The sequence below is a fragment of the Pteronotus mesoamericanus genome, unplaced genomic scaffold (genome assembly GCF_021234165.1).
Source record: "Pteronotus mesoamericanus isolate MK-2021 breed Mesoamerican mustached bat unplaced genomic scaffold, CSHL_Meso_final scaffold_167, whole genome shotgun sequence".
In the NCBI taxonomy this organism is placed as follows: domain Eukaryota; kingdom Metazoa; phylum Chordata; class Mammalia; order Chiroptera; family Mormoopidae; genus Pteronotus; species Pteronotus mesoamericanus.
In genome coordinates this window covers 12,453,337-12,470,151 of record NW_026555308.1, presented here as the reverse complement: position 1 = coordinate 12,470,151, position 16,815 = coordinate 12,453,337, and the positions used below count along the sequence as shown (strand labels likewise).

Below are 16,815 nucleotides of genomic sequence, written 5' to 3'. Positions count from 1 at the left end.
AGGCCTTGACTTCTCTGGGGTTCTAGCAACTTTTTCACATGTAAAGTTAGGCAACTGGGACCTGGTTTTCCTCTCATCATCCTCGAGAGGCCAAGCAAGCCCTGACTTGTATCTGTCTTCTCAAGAATCTCAGCTTTGCTGTCACTTTCCAAATACTTAAAGCTGGATGAGGTCTTGGCAGGAGCTTTTAGCATTTAAGAGAGACAGCTTTCGAGACACTCCTGCCAGCTCATGGGGGTCATAGGATGAGCTGAATTCTAGGGCTGCTGGAGCAGCAGGCACTCAAACGCTTGTTCTGGTCCTGGAGTGCCAGCAGTGCTCTAAGTTCTCTGAGTCCACAAACAGAATCCAAATTCTCCAGGGCCAGACCCTTTAAGGAGATCTTTAGAGGGATCCCTTATTTCCTGTGACAGATATAGCCAGTGTCAACCTTTGCTGAGGACTTGAAACCATTTCCTTCCAGAAAGACACCTGAATCAGAACCAACAGGCTCATAGGACTGGAGCCTAACCAGGGGACTTAGTGACTCAGGGCACAGTTTCCTCCTTAGATCAAGGAAACACATTTATCAATTAAACTCTTCTAGCCAAAACATACAGACTCTTCCAGGAGTCAGAATGCCCGGAGCCTGGAAGCATAGGGAGGCACTGCTTCCTGGCCCCGGGCCATGCCATGGACCGAGGTACAAATAGAGAGCTGCCTGGGCTGCCGCTGCTGCTGCCCCAGTGCTCTGTGACCCTGCGCGCTCACCCAGGTTCTTAGAAAAAGTCTTTTAAGGCCGCTGCTAGAGGGAGAGAGTGAGTGACGGAAATTTAGTTGTAATGGAGCAGGAGGCCCCGATGTGAATGAATCTGGCCTGCATCTAGCTAGGAGTGGCTACAACTTCAAGTATTTACTCCTGACCTCTGTACCTTGGGAATACCATCCGGTGGGTTTTCCCAGCCTGGGTTTCTCCCACCCTCGGACCCCAATCTGTTGGGATTCCCCTTCTCAGCAGATCAGGACTCTCTGAGCCTTGCTTCTGCCTCCAATCACACCTGTCCAGTTTGTCCTTGATTACAGTATCGATAACTGGGATGGGCTCACCTTCGTGGCTTTTCTGTCCAGCCTTTGTGTGGTCAAGCGGATTGTTTTTCTTACAAAAGTCCGCTTTCTTCTTAGACATCCTAAAATGATTTAAGACCTGACCTCTGATTCAGCTCAAAACAGGGCCAGGTGGCCAGAGCCCAACACAATTATTTGTTGTGGTCACTGAAAAGGAGGCAAACATTTCTCCCAACCGTAAAAGTTAAGTGCAGGTGGACTGGACTTCTCTTCCTCCTGCCTGCCCTGCCTCCTACACAAAGCCTCACTTCAGCAGGCCACCAGAGGGTAACTCAAGGCATCAGGCAGGATGGAGGGTAAGGGAGCAGTAAGAACGGAAAGGGGTGTCCTACCAGCTAGGCTAAAATGTATCTTGGATTAACTTGTTCAACTTATTTTTCTAACGAGGTCATGGAGCACCTATTATAAGCCTAGAAGGGTGGCTGCCATGGTGAGCAAAACACAGATGAGATCCCCACCCTGGGGTAACTCAGCCCAAGAACTCTGCTTCGCAAATGCTGGGGGCGCTGTGTTGCCTTTAACCAGGAAGCAACCTTCCAGCACCCATGCAGTGACCTCTTCCCGCTCAGGGCTGACCTTAATACTCATGTTCATCTTCTTCCGATTGAAAACCTAAAACTCTTCCTTTTTTTACCGCTGAAGACAAGGTGTAGAATGAGAACATGACATTTCTCCTTCACACCTACCCTACAGGGTATGAGTAAACCTATCAGGACGTGGTCACCGCAGACCAGAATCCTGTGCGTCGTCAAATGACAGGGCCAGGCATTTTTTTTTAAAGCCAACAGTCCTGCTCTGCAGAACCTACTCCCCTGCCACCCCGCTCCACCCCGCTTCAAGCTGATCAAATGTAACCATACCTTGAAACTGGTCAAGATTGTTGACTTCAGCCTCGGTACTTGTGCCTCATTTGAGTTTGTTCTTAGCTCCGTCTAAAAGTCTCTTACAACCTCGAGGGAGATTTCTGTTCTAAAAAAATGTGTGTTTTCTTAAAACCCACAGGCGAGGAAACGAGACCTCTTTTGTTCCCTCTAGAAGGTCTGGAGGACGCAGGGTTATTGAAAACGCAGATGGTTCAGATGAGGAAATGGATGCTCGCGATGCAGACTTCAACGGAACCAAAGCCAGTGAATAGACAACTTGATGGAAACAAAACAAGACAACACCCAGTGGACTCTGCTTAGCACTGTCTAAAACTGTTCTCAAATTCCAGACATCACAGACACCCCTCACAATGAACATTAAAAAAACACCACCCTGTGTTCAGGGTATCTAATTTAAGTTTTGAATTGTGTACCAAATGAGAGAAGCCAACAGGAGACACAGACACATCCACTCCCCCCAACAATGAATTGTGCAGAGGTTTTGAGTTTTTAGAAAACTATATCCACGGTAATTTAATCACTGGCAACTTAGTTTACATAAAATGGGGAGAAAGTCACCAAAATGGGTGCCACTGCCCCCCCCCACCCCACACCCAAGCCATTCCCTAACCTGTGTACCCTTCTGATGCTGTGAGTAGGACCTTGTTTGAGAATTCCTTCCCCATCCTGGTTACCACACCTCAGATGCACACAGTTCACCGAGACCAAGTGCCTTCCATAGCCACCTGAATTAAAAAGGAGACACTGCTCTAATGGATAAGAGCAGGAATGTTACACTGTTTTATATGCACCCCAACTGTATTTAAGGACACCCTCACAATAAATAAAAGGTTATAAATCACTAGAATGTAGTCGGCTTTTCTGTTGTTTTCTACAGAGTGAAAGAATGGGGGGAACGTTCTCGTTTAATACTTAGCAATCCCATGAAGTCAAGGTTATTTCATTAATGGAGAAACTAAAGCCTAGGGAAGTGAAATAAATTGCCCAAGTTCCCACCTGGCAGGAAGAACGGAGATGCAAAGTGAGTGTGTGTGAGGGGCTTCCCCAACCAGGACATAGGCAGCCCAAGGCTCAGGGAGGAGGAACGTGACCAGGAAGAACTTTATCCATCAAAACCAGTATGTACATAAAATAAAGAATCCGTTTCCTTGAATTTTTAAGTTAAAACACAAGACCTCACCCCGCATGGGTCAACAGACTTTGTGAAGGTCAGAGAATAAATAGTTTACATATAGTCTGTCATAGATTCATTTGTTTTTAAACAGCCCTTGAAAAGCACTAAAAACCATTCTTCATGTGAGGGCCTTAAGAAACAGGCTGCGAGCCCTTTCCTTCTTCAGCGTGCGTGTTCCAGAAAGATTCCTCGCAACAGTTCATTCAACACAACCCATTCCATGCACTGACCCCATGGGCTCGAACAGGGAGAACCCTGAGACTCAGCTAAAAGACCAAATGCTAACATACCCTGAAAAACACACAAACGTATCCCAAATACAGTTCTAGGAAACTTATTTGAAAGGAAATGTTTAAAAAGTAGGTTTTAAAATACTTAGTTTTACTTGGTTAAAAAAACAAAAATCTTTCACCACCGTTAAGAACACAGGAGCACAAAGCGGCATTTACTGACCACCACCACACAGTAGTTGAAAATTAGTTTCTCTTGATTTTATTGTTCTTTTAAAAAAATAAAAGTACATCTTTTGCTGATACAGGTTAGAATGTTTCGAGGATAATGAACCAGGCACTGAAGTTTAATTCTCTGTAGATTTCAGTAGCACTTGAAAAGTTCTATTTTCAAATCAAGGATATTTTTGCTGTTCTTTTGGAAAAATAACTTAGTAACAAAAGGAAGGTCGTTAAACTATACACATCCTTCTGAATTCATGTCCTTTTCGCTTGTGACAGAAAGCGTGAGACAGCTATTCACAACAAGCAGTGGTAAGTATATGCTGTCCAGGATGAAAATCCTGTGTTCGTTTCTTCTTTGACAAGGAAGCTTCCAACAATCCTGGTGGTTTAATCTTATTTGAAGGTCACCCTGATTATTTCATTTGCGGCCTTGAATGAAACCCAATTCTTAAAGCATGTGTTTCCAAGGCCACTCCATCCCAATGACCTTGAGGGTCCTGAAGAGGAGGTCACCCACATGCCAGGGATGGGGCTCAGGACAACTAACAGTCGGGACAAATCTCAAGAGGACAGATTTTCCACCAACCTGGTCCACATAAAATGTACTCTGAAACTCAAGTACACCTCTAAAAGCTTCAACGAGAGGCAGATTAATAAGTGTGGGAGGCACACTACACCAGTTTTAATAAGAACGTGCCTGGTCTACTCTCCGCTTCTAGACATGATTTTAGTGCACGGATCCTTGCTGTGCCATACAGTGTTGGGAGACTTTGTCCTAGAAGAAAGCTCTGCCTAAATGGGGCTGGGGTGAGCCTGAGGAGGGCTCAGATGCCCCTTGAAAGACATATTTGGACATTAAAAACACCTCTCAAGGCCAATCGGGACTTGGGTTAGCTCATAATGACGGGGTAGCCTCAGCACCTACGCCTCAGAGCCCTTTCCAGAGGGTTCATTCTGTCTCTGTCCTTCTGCAACACACCCACAAGGAGGCTGGGGATGAAGAGACAACTTTTCACAGGGTCAACCACCAGGGGCCACAGGCAATGGCCTCAGTCATTGGCTAGTGGGGCTGCTTGCCCATATATCTCAAACTAACTTAAAAAAAACAAAAACCTAGTGTGAAGAGGGGAAGAAAGGGAACAGCTCCTGCACAGACACCAGTAGCTTCGCTTCTGTGGATTTTCTAAAGCAACATCTTGACTACACCCTGGGCTGATGGCAGCGATGGTGAGGACACATTTGAAGGTGGCTTCCCAAACTCCAGGCGTTTTCCCGACCTTCAGACAGAGCAAACCAAATTAAGCGGACATTACAGCTGTTACAGATTGACTATCATCGGGCCCACAGTTATAAGAGTGAATATCAAGAGTCAGGAGCTGTGTCACTGCGTCTCAATTTTCTCTCCTGTGAAATGAAGAAAAGGACACTGGCTGTCTAGCTCTCATATTCCCAAAGCCACACAAAAAGCCCAGGTGCAGAACACCCTCTAGAAAGCCCACTTTAAAGGTCCGGAAGTTACGTGCATGCCACGGAAAACAATTCTTCATTTCCTGCCATCTGTCTGCCACGGACCCACCACATTTATGTGCCTTAAGGACCAGAAAGATGGTGGCGCACATCTGAGAAGTTACTGAGGGTGGAAGCTGCCCTGATTGTCTTCAGGCAAGAAAAGGAATGAAGCCATGAGAGGTCAGATTTGTACTCCAATCCAGTGACTGGCTTTAGATTCTAGTCTGGCTGGAATTTAGTGCCGGTTTCCAGAAAGTTCTAAGGATTTTTTTTAAAAAAGAAAAGGAAAAAATCCTCTTCTGGAGGAAGCAGTGTTTGAAGCTCAAGTTCCAAACAAATGATTTATACAGGACATCCTCACAGCGTGACCAGGAGCTGTGGCTGCAGAATCTGATGATAAACGCATGCCTCTCCTTGGCCGTTTGCCCAAACAGAAGACACGACCTAACTCTGTCTCGAGGGACGGTTCACTGACATAATCCTGCAACTTTTGAAAAATGGCTTTTGGTAAGACGTTAGAGGTTCCCACTGGAAGTGACAGCAAAAGGTACTGACCCTTTATCACCCAGAGGCATGCCGGTGCTGCTTGGCCGTCTGTCACCACCATCTCTGTTCTTGCTCCCCCGTCCTGAGGAGGTGCCACTTGTTCGGTTTGGGGACTGCTCGTACACAAAATTCCGGCAGGATGCGAGTTTGGACTCCAGTGCCTGGAGAGAAATATGCTTTCATCGGTCAAGTTAAAGACAAAAAACCCTTATCTCTCCCTGGAGCCTGCAGGCAGACAGTAACCTAAAACAGTGTGTTGTACCCTGGAATTCCAAAGTGGGGCCCCAAGGAATCCAATGCCTGTCAGACTCTTAGACCCGCTGGTCTAAGATATTTAGTTGCTTCCTGGAAATCACTAACCCTACTGATTATCCAACTCTGCCTATGGGAAATATAAAATCAGTTCTGGGGGTCATTCCCTTCTGTTTATCTTACTGAACATGCAGGGAGGCAGGAGGTTTAAACGAGGACTTTGCTTTGCTGTAAATAGACCCCGCAAAAACCAAAAGGGCACTGAGAACCCCCCAGGCTTCTCTATACTCTAACTGTGCAAAAATTAAAGGCCTGTTTATATAACAGAAAACCAGACAACCAAAAGCCTAAAGTGAAAACATAAGAAAGAAGTTGCAAGCTCCTATTAAATTGCAGCTCTGGATACATACATTCTGGTTGACATCGCACTGGCCAGAGTTAAATTATGTGGCCTTCCAACCATCACTTTTAAAAATAAAAGGAACAACTACAAAGAATACCTATGTTACTTCTTAAGCACAAAAGAATCCTTCCCTGTAATTAATATAAAACCTATCAACTCAAGTTCCCTGCCTTAGCCTTTCAAGATTTTCTCTTTAACACCCTGAGAAATAAAAAGAAAAGAAGGCAATTTTCAAATGTTTCTCAGTTTTTTCAAATTAAGAAAATAAAGTTCATAGAGACCACCCGAACTTCCCAAATCCCAAGGAAAAATGGTACAGGGAAAGAAAGATCTACCCAGGGATCAAAGGAATGACACAGGGCTCTGGGTGTTTGTCAGTAACAACAGCCACAGAAACTCCTGTGATTCTAAGGGACACGACAAACCCAGAGCAACACTCAGAATTCATGAACTCTGTCAAAGGGGAAAGGAACTGGTAAGGTCACCCCTCGCAACTACCCTGAACGACTGGCAAGAAGCCACACCAAACCCCAGGGAGGCGCGAGCCCGCCTTACCCCTACTTTCCGCAGCAGGTCTCCCACGATGTTGAGGGCAGATATCCTGGCGGCAGGCGTGAGGGGGGTCCCACCCATGGAGTCATCGAGACCTGGGCGTACAAGAGGAAGCACATGTAACACCAACCCACAGTCACAAGTCTGTGCACTAACATTTCTAAATGCAAAACCCCAGGGGTAGGCCAAGGAAGCTACTCTTGCCTTGGATTCTGAACACTGCCCTGTTTCATTCAATAGTTAACTGTCTCACAGTAAAAGTCTATTTGATGACCAACCTTTCGCAGCCTTACAATAACTATATTAAACATATATCTTTACCTGTTACTCTTTTACAACAAAAAATCAACACAAACCCTCCTGAAATTCCAGGAATTCCATCTAGCCAGTTAACACGAAGAGCCTCTTTGCCAACCACATGTGTAAGGCTTCTACTCTACACAGCCTCTCTCCTGAAAGCAGGACCCAGGGACCCGCGGCACAGGATCATTTGGGCACTTGTTAGAAATGCATCTCAGGTCCTGCCCATATGTGCTGAATCCGAGGTGCATTAAACAAGATGCCCAGAGGACTCTTGCACCTGCTAAAGTATGGAAACTACTACTTTAGACTGGGATTCTGGAAATCTCACCAGTCTCTTCACCCCAGAGGACAAGCGAAGGGATAAGGCAGTACGCAGTAGCGTGAGCCCTGGAGCCAGCCAGTCTGGGCTTGAATCCCCATTCTGCCATTCCCCTGCTGGGTGACAAGCCCTCAACTCAGGGCCTCAGGACCCCACCCATCAAATGGGGGTTATCACCTTCATTATTGGTACCTTGGGCCTGTGGTAAGAATACAGTGAAGTCTCATATACACATACATGTACATTTTAAGCACAGTGACTGGGTACTCGAAAACCACTATCATTATTTGCCACTGAGTGACTCTTAAGAATCTCAGTTAATCAGTCAGCAGGGGAAAGGGAGTGGGGTGAAAACTCAAAATTCTTCATTTTTCACGACACAACACAGATTGCACTGGCTCCATTTCTAGTAGACTACATTACTGGACCCACAAAACCCTTTTTATTTGGTTACTGAAGTTTTAAATTTGGGAGTGTTCATATTCAGTAAGAGGATTTCAGGCTTCTGGTGAAGAACAGAAATGTCTGCTACTGTTAGGCCCACCTTTCTCGTGGGACGAGCAGACCCCCCTCTAGAAGGGGCTCCCGTTTTCCAGTTCACCACAGACCCCACTGCTTTCCTCACACCCAAGAGGCTCTTCTCACTTACAGCAACGCTCTACCCGAGGACATGCCCGTTTGCTCCCTGTTGCCGGGCCCCCTCCAATTTCTCTTGTACTCAGGGCCCACACCAGGTTCTCACCCAGGAAAGCTTTGTGAGGCAAAGGCCTCCCGACTCCCATTGCTCTTACCACGTCTGAATGTCCCTGGTGTGGTTAAGCTAGAGCTGGGTCCCCGATGAGCCACGGGGGTAGACGGCAAGGAACCAGTGGCCTGCACAGCTGTGTCTGTCCTTTCAGCTTCTACAGAGCTGGGCATGGGGGTTCTGGGTTTCTCTTGCTTTTGCTGCACAGCCAATTCCTGCCGCAAATCTGGGCCAGGAAAAGCATGCAGGTTAAGTCCTTGCTTTGGGTGATGGGGGAGGGGGAAAAGGAGAGGATGGGTCAGCAGTAGACATTGGTCAAGGAAAAAAAGCATCAGGATAAGGAACCCCAGGTGGAAACTCTGAATGACATGAAACCACAGGATATTGTCCAGCAGGCTTGTAAAGCTACATGATTTTTCTTTTGAGTAAAAACAAAAAGGTTTTTAAAAATTGAACTATGGCAGCCCTGACTGGTGTGGCTCAGTGGATTGGGCATCATCCTGTAAACTGAAGGGTCTCCGGCTCGATTCTCCGTCAGGGTACATGCCTGGGTTGTGGACCAGGTCCCCTGTGGGGGAAAGCCGACTGATGTGTCTCTCACACATGGATGTTTCTCTTCCTCTCTTTCTCCCTCCCTTCTCCTCTCTCTAAAAATAAAATCTTTTTTAAAAAATTAAATGATAGCAGTAATACACTAATGCTTTTATTGTTTCAAAAAAAATTTCAATGTGGTAGGGTATTTGGAATACTAAGTGAAAAAATACGCTTCCCCAACCCATCTCCAAATGCTCCTCTTCACTCATAATCACTATAACACAGAGATCTTACCAATCCTTTTTCTTTGCACTTTCATACATGCACTTTATACACGGTGCAGCAAAAGCGGGTTCACAGTTGTTCATATTGAAAATAATACAATAATCAATAAATAATAATACAAGAATATACTGTTTTGCATAGTCAAAATTGTAAACCTACTTTTCCCCCACCCTGTATATACTTGTTTATCTATTAAGCATCTAATATGAATAATTTTTTATTTAGTATAAACAGAAACATACATCTGTTGATGACTTATCTTTCTCACTTCGGTGGTATGCCCTAACAATTGTTCTACGACCACATTTATATCTATACCTTGTTAGTTTTAACAAATGCTTAATATTCCTCCAAGTCAGTCTATAAAATTTAACCACTTCCTTACTGATGGGCATTTAGGAACAACTACCTTATAAACTTGAGTTTTTCTTTTTCATCACCCTTCTACTGGCCACACATTAGAAACTAAGTTAATGTTACAAAAAAAAAATTGGTACTCTTAAAAAAATCTCTTATACATCCAACTTGGATGATGCACTAATGTCATATTACAGTTTGAAAACACTACTTCTGGAATTGCCAGCTTCCAAAGAGCAAATGCTGATGAAGTTCTAAGTCACATGTATCAGCTGCCATCAAATTACAAAAATAATGGATTAGCTCGCAATTCTATCAACAGAAATTTTTCCCCACAGAACTCCTGCGCTCCTCCTGAGCATAAAGCTGCTTGTGGGTTTAAATACCCACAAGGGGTCTTTCCAGGCTGAACATCTGACAATTCTCAGCCAGGGGTGGGAGCCAAGGCTCAAGCTTGCTCAGTGTGGTCCCAGTCCTCTGACCACAGAGCCTGTGTGCCAAGCAGGGTACAGTTTTCCAGCAGGGGAACACTGGGCAATGCTCTCAGGGGGCAGAGAGGGGACAATGCTGGTGAGGGCACGGGGAACAACTCCCAGGCCTCCTGACCTCTGGCTTCATCCTTCAGTCTCTGAACAGATTCTAGGAGATTCTCCTTCTCATCAAGCTCACTTTCCAGGAAGGCATTTCTTTCAATGGCCTGATTCAAACGCTGCTCAAAGTCTTCCAGAGACATAATTGTGGCCCTGGGGAAGAGAAAACCAAAGTTGTCCAAGAGAGCAATTGGAGACATCTATCTGGTACCTACACATCTAGGAGACAAGGAGGGTCAGACACATGAGGGTATGAGTCCCAGTACTGGCACTTCCTTGAGACCACAGACCTGAGCAAGCCCTTTAATCTTCTAGGACCCAGGTCAGTTCTTCACCTGCAGAAGGGGAGCTGTCTTAGCTCATGAGGTGCACAAAGCTGTCCTGAGGATTAAATAAGATGATGTCCACACAAGATTTAGCAGTCAGCCAAGACCTTATTAGGACCACAAAGAGGGCCCAGTCAATTGCCAACGGGTCCTTCTCCTCTTTAAGACGCACACTACAAACAGTATTCAGAATATCCTACTAAAATGCATACACAATGTAATAATATACATTTTAAAAAGCAAAAGAGACCATCTTTAATTTCTCAGTTACTGTAAAAAGTTCAAAATGCCCCACCCCAGCCCACCTGCTCTGTTAACAACCACTTCTTGTGAACAGTGTAGACATTTCATTGGAACACTGTGTTAAAGACACTGAGAAGTGCCATAATAAAGAGATCCACTAACTTTGATGCACAGAAAAGGGAGCTTGCAGTTTCCTCATATGCAAAGTGGGGATAGTTAATAATGCCTCCAGAGAGGGCTGGGGGTGGGGTGGGAACAACCAGAGTAATACAGGAAGCATGCAACAGATGTTTCACACATAAGTGCTCAATAAATGTCAGCAATTTTTATTACTGACCTCATGTTTGTTTCCAGAAGACCTTTAACATTCTGCTCATTGTATCTCATGGTGATTAGAGGCATAGATGGGAGTGGAATACAGTAGTTAACACCTGGCTCTTCCACACAAGACTAGCTAAGTGTCCTTGGGTAACTTAATATCCCTGAGCCTTCAACAGCAAAGTGGGATTGATTCATTGATTTATGTAACATACCCTACTACGTATGAGGACTACTGGGTAGCCACCTGGAAAAGAAATTAATATTGGATTCGTACCCCATACTGTACCCCCCAGAAAATTTTAAAGTAAAAGTTTAGTGTTCCAGAACTTTATTCATTGTATTGGGTTGGCAAAAAAGTGTAGTTGGTTTTTTTCTATAAGATGGCTCCAGTAGCACTTAGTTGTCTTTGACTTTATTCAAAACAATTTTGTTAGGCTGTATATGACAGCCATCATATCATCATTCATTTAAATAAAACTTATCAAAATCAGTGAATTTTTGTGTAGCCATTTTAATATTGAAGATGGAAGAAAATATGTAACATTTTTGGCATATTATGTTTTATTATTTCAAGAAAAGTAAAAACACACAGGAAATGCAAAAAAAAAAAAAAGATTTCTGCAGTATATGAAGAGGGTTCTGTGACTAACTGAATGTGTTAAAAATAGTTTTTGCCAAGTTTCATGCTGGAGATTTCTTGATGAATGACGCTCCACAGTCGAGTACACCAGTTAAAGATGATAGCGATCAAATCGAGACATTAACTGAGAACAATCAACAGTCTACAACGTGGGACATAGCCAACACACTCAAAATATCCAAATCAATAGTTATTGGTGAAAACTGAAAATGTGTCTTTTATTTTACCAAAAAAAGAACTACACAGACTTTTTGTTCAACCCAATATAATGATGATTTGGACCTCGACCTCATCTGATTTTAACAGTGAACTAGTCAACAACTTGGCCAAAATGAGAACAAATGAGATTTAGTAAAAGAAAAAAAAAGGAAAAGAAAGAACATCAACATTACAACTAAACTACAAAACAACCATCATTGAGAACTGTTTAATATCTAGCTGAATGGAAGTCCTACAACTAAGGCTATACAGAAGCTGCTGCCCTGAAAATGGCAGGAGGGATGAAGATGCAGAATGGGCTGGTTCCACACCCATATGTGTTGGGTAAAAATCAGGAGGGAGCCCTTGGCCCAGTGTCTCAATTGGTTGGAGCATCATCCCATGTAAGAAAGGTGGCACATTCAATTCCCCAGTCAGGGCACATACCTGGGTTGAGGACTCAATCCCTGGTCAAGGCATGTTCGGGAGGCAACCTATTGATGTTTAATGTCTCTCTCTCTCCCCCCTCCCTTCCCCCCCCTTCCTCTCCCTCCCACTTCCTCTCTCTAAAATTGGTGGACAAAACATCAGGTGAGGATTAAAAATTAATAGTAATAAAAGTGGGAGGGGTATCTTGGTTATGGAGACACCCCTGAGAAATAAGGGGTCCCAACCCCATCCAGGCTCCCAGCCCAGGGGTCCAGTACCAGGAAGAGAAGTCCCCATAACTTCTGGCTGTAAAAACCAGTAGGGACTGTGTCTGAGTGAGACGGAGGGCTTCTGGAGTCCCAGATGTTCCTTTTAAAGAAACTGAGGAACTCAGACTCACTCTCTCTGAGATTCAGCACTGGAGCAGCGGCTCAAAGGGCACCAGGGACATATGGGGAGGAACTGAGTTGTTCGGCATCAGGGAAAGAGCTGGAGGGCAGCTTTCTGGCAGACAGAAGTGCTGGAAGAGGCTGCTGTTCCTTTGCTGGACCCTTCCCCAACAGTGATGGCAGGCTGTGCCATATCTGGGTCTCCATCAACCTGGCAAACACATTTCACTCCACCCTGGTGATTCCCTGAGGCCCTGCCCCACCCAACTTGTGGGTCCACCCAAGCTGTTTCCAGAGTCTGGTCCATACAAATGGCCTGTCTAGGCTCATGCTTCATATTTTCCTAAAATCTTTCAAGCAAGTAGCATCTAGCCTTGGTATGCCCCATACCTCTTATTACATGGCCCCAGGCCTGGCACTAGCGGCAGCCAGCCTAGGTTCGAAACTTGGCCTCCCCTGCACACCTCCGGGTCCAGTGCAAGTAACAGCCTTCTGCAGATAGCTTTGGAGCTCATGCCTGCAGAACACAGGCAGTTGCTAACCTTGGCCTGCACCTCCCAGAAGGCCCCAGAGCTACTGCACCTGGTGGACAGCTTCAAATCGCATCCAAGCACCGCCCAACCACCTCCACAAGGGACACACTCAAGAGGCAGACTCAGTGGGTACCAGAGCCTTTCTGAAGTAAGTCCTCCTCCATTGTGTCAGCCCCTGCAAAGTCGATCCTCCACAGCGGTCATGGCCAGTCCTTGCAGCTAACTGACCTGGGGGTAAATCCCTCCCATTAATGTGCCAACAGCAATCAGGGCTCACCTACAACAGGAGGGTATCCTCAGCCCACATGGGGTGGGGGGCAGTGGGCATGCACTTGGAGTGCCCAGCTCAGGTAAAGAGAAAGGTTGCACCACTGGGCCCTATAGGATACCTACTATATTAGGCCACTGGGAGACATAGCAGCTCTAGCCAGTACATAGAAACAAACATAGGTAGGCAGCCAAAATGAGACACAGAAACATGTCCCAAATGAAAGAACAGAATAAAACTCCAGAAAAAGAAAAAAAAAAACTAAACAAAAAAGGAGACAAGCAAACTATTAGAGGTAGAGTTCAAAACAGAGGTGATAAGGATGCTCCATGAACTTAGTGAGAACTTCAATAGTATTAAAAAAAAAAAGACATGAAAAGCATAAAAAAGAACCAGTCAGAAATGAAGGATACACTAATTGAAATGAAGAATAATTTACAAGGAATCAAGCAGATGAAGCTAAGAGTCAAATCAGTGATTTGAAATATAAGGAAGTAAAAAAACACCCAATCAGAACAGCTTAAAGAAAAAAAGAACTCCCCCCCCCCCACAAAAAAATAAAGATAGTGTAAGGAGCCACTGGGACAACTTCAAGAGTACCAATATTCACATCACGGGGATGTTAGAAGGAGAAGACAGAGCGAGAAACTGAAAACCCATTTGAAAAAAAAATGACAGAAAACTTACCTAAACTGGTGAAGGAAATAGACACACAAATCCAGGAAGCATAGAAAGTCCCAAACAAGATGAAGCTAAAGAGGCCCACACCAAGACACATCATAATTAAAATGTTAAAGGTTATAGACAAAGAGAGACTCTTAAAAGCATCAAGAGAAAAGCAGTTAGTTATGTACAAGGGAGCTCCCATAAGGCTGTCAGCTGATTTCTCAAAAGAAACCTTGCAGGTAAGAAGGGGCTGGCAAGAAGTATTCAGTCATGAAAGGCAAGGACCTACATTCAAGATTACTCTATCCAGCAAAGCTCTCATTTAGAATGGAAGGGTAGATAAAGTGCTTCCCAGACAAGGTAAAGTTAAAGGAATTCATCATCACCAAGCCCTTATTATATGAATGCTAAAGGGACTTAACTAAGAAAAAGAAGATCAAAAACTATGAATAGTAAAATGACAACAAACTCACAACTATCAACAACTGAACAAAAAACAACAAAAACAAAAACAAACTAAGCAATCTAGAAGAAGAACAGAATCATAGAAATGGAGATCAGATGGGAGGGGGAGGGGGAAGAACGGGGAAAGGTACAGGGAGTAATAAGCAGCATAAATAGTAGGTACAAAATAGACAGGGGGAGGTTAAGAATAGTACAGGAAATGGAGAAGCCAAGGAACTTATATGTATGACCTATGGATATAAACTAAAGCCAGGGGAAGCATGCTGGCGGTTGCAGCGGTGGGGGGGGCGGGGGGGCGGGGGGCGCGTGTCACAGTGCAGGGTAGAGGGGAATAAAGGGGAGAAAAAAATTGGGACAATTGTAATAGCATAAGCAATAAAAAATATATTTAAAGAAAACAGAATTGAGTTCAATTCAGTGGAAAAACGATGAGTATTTAGCCTACCTCAAGAAAAAAAGAAAAAGCTCAAATAAACAATCTAACTTGACACCTAAAGGAACTAGATAAAGAAGTGAAGCCCAAAGTTAGAAGAAAGGAAATAATAAATATCTATTAAAAAAATGAAACAGACACTAAAAAGATAATAGAAAATCAATGAAACTAAGAGCTGGTTCTTCGAAAAGATAAACAAAATTGACAAACCTTTAGCTAGATTAACCAAGAAATAAAGACAGTTATGAAATAAACAAATTAAAATGAAAGAAGTTACAACTGGAATACAAATATTTTAAGAAACTACTACAAACAATTATACACCAACAAACTGGACAACTTAGAAGGATAAATTCCTAGAAATATACAATCTTCCAAGACTGAATCAGAAGAAAAAGGAAATCTGAATAGACTTATTCCTAGTAAGAAGATTGACACAGTAATCAAAAGCCTCCCAACAGCAAATTTCCTGGACCCGAGAGTTTCTCAAGTGATTTCTACCAAACATTCAAAGAAGATTTAATATCTATCCTTCTTAAACACTTCCAAAACATTAAAGAGGAGGGTGATCTTCCAAACTTATTTTGTGAGGCCAGCATTACCCAAGTACCAAAAGGAGAGAAAGCCAGCACAAAGAAGAAATTACAAGCTAATATTCTCAATAAAGATACAAGTGCCCTGGCTGGTGTGACTCAGTGGATTGAGTGCTGGCCTGCAAACTGAAAGGTCGTCTGTTTGATCCCCAGTCAGGGATGTGCAAGAGGCAGCCGATCGATGTATCTCTCGCACACTGATATTTCTCTCCCTTTCTTTCTCCCTCCCTCCCCTTTCTCTAAAAATAAATAAGTAAAATCTTTAAACACACAAACACACAAAACAATAATACTCCATGATCAAGTGGGAGTTGTTCCTGGGAATGCAAGGATGGTTCAACACCTCCAAATCAATCAACGTGACATACCACCTTAACAAAATGAAAGATAAGTATATGATCATCTCAATAGATGCAGAAAAAGCACTTGAGAAAATTCAACATCTGTTTATGATAAAATATTCTCAAAAAAGTGGGTATAGAAAGAACCTAAACATAATGATGGCTATATATGACAACCCCACAGCTCATACACAATGGTGAAAAGCCAAATGCTTTTTTCTAAAATCAGTAACAAAAACAAGGATGCCCACACTTACCACTTTTTTCCCAACACAGTATTGAAAGTGCTAGCCACAGCAATTAGGTAAGAAAAATAAAAAGCATCCAAATTAGAAAAGAAGAAATAAAATTATAGTATTTGCAGATGATATACTATATACACATATACTGAACCTAAAATAATCCAACAAAGACCTATTAGAACTAGTAAATAAATTCAGTAAAGTTGCAGGATACAAAATCAATATACATTTCTGTACACTAATAAGCTATCAGAAATAAAAATTAGGAAAACAATCTGACTTCCAATTGCATCAGAAAAAATAAAATACCTAAGAATAAACTGAACCACGGAGGTGAAAAACCCGTACACTGGAAACTATGAAACAATGATGAAAGAAACTGAATAAGACACAAATAAATGGAAAGATAATCTTTGCTCATGGATAGGAAAAATTAATATTGTTAAAATTTCCATACAACCCAAAAATGCAACGCAACCTCTATCAAATTCCAATTGCATTTTCCACAGATGTTGGGGATCGCTTTGTTTGGTATCGGGAATTGCAGCCCCACGCGAGCCAGGCCCTGAGGGGGGCCTGTAAGCATCAACTGGAAAGCCAGGAATGCTGGGAGGCAGGCATGACCCGATGCTGGCACCTACTGGTTCCTGTGGGAAATCTGGCTTAAGAAATACACTGTATCCACTAGAGCTCACTCTGCTTTTCACCACCCTGAT

General features: G+C 43.5%; 2 protein-coding genes across 5 annotated transcripts in view; one reads left to right on the top strand and one right to left on the bottom strand.

Annotated features, from left to right (window-relative positions):
- MYH11 (myosin heavy chain 11) overlaps nucleotides 1–2,822 on the top strand; it is a 120,599-nt gene extending 117,777 nt beyond the window's left edge. For 2 of the 3 annotated variants that reach the window (XM_054589624.1, XM_054589623.1), the window contains one exon: nucleotides 2,107–2,822. In XM_054589624.1, the coding sequence (XP_054445599.1) occupies nucleotides 2,107–2,239 (133 nt within the window). In that variant the 3' untranslated portion in view covers nucleotides 2,240–2,822. The remainder of the gene's footprint in view (nucleotides 1–2,106) is intronic. The other variant, XM_054589625.1, reaches the window with a different exon arrangement.
- Nucleotides 2,823–3,651: 829 nt separating this feature from the next.
- The window catches only part of NDE1 (nudE neurodevelopment protein 1), a 31,430-nt gene continuing 18,266 nt past the window's right edge, over nucleotides 3,652–16,815 (bottom strand). The window contains exons 5-9 of one of the 2 annotated variants that reach the window (XM_054589621.1): nucleotides 10,029–10,165; nucleotides 8,293–8,472; nucleotides 6,883–6,974; nucleotides 5,682–5,833; nucleotides 3,652–5,021 (exon numbers count right to left, since the gene is read on the bottom strand). In XM_054589621.1, coding sequence (XP_054445596.1) covers nucleotides 5,009–5,021; nucleotides 5,682–5,833; nucleotides 6,883–6,974; nucleotides 8,293–8,472; nucleotides 10,029–10,165 — 574 coding nt within the window. In that variant the 3' untranslated portion in view covers nucleotides 3,652–5,008. The remainder of the gene's footprint in view (nucleotides 5,022–5,681; nucleotides 5,834–6,882; nucleotides 6,975–8,292; nucleotides 8,473–10,028; nucleotides 10,166–16,815) is intronic. The other variant, XM_054589620.1, reaches the window with a different exon arrangement.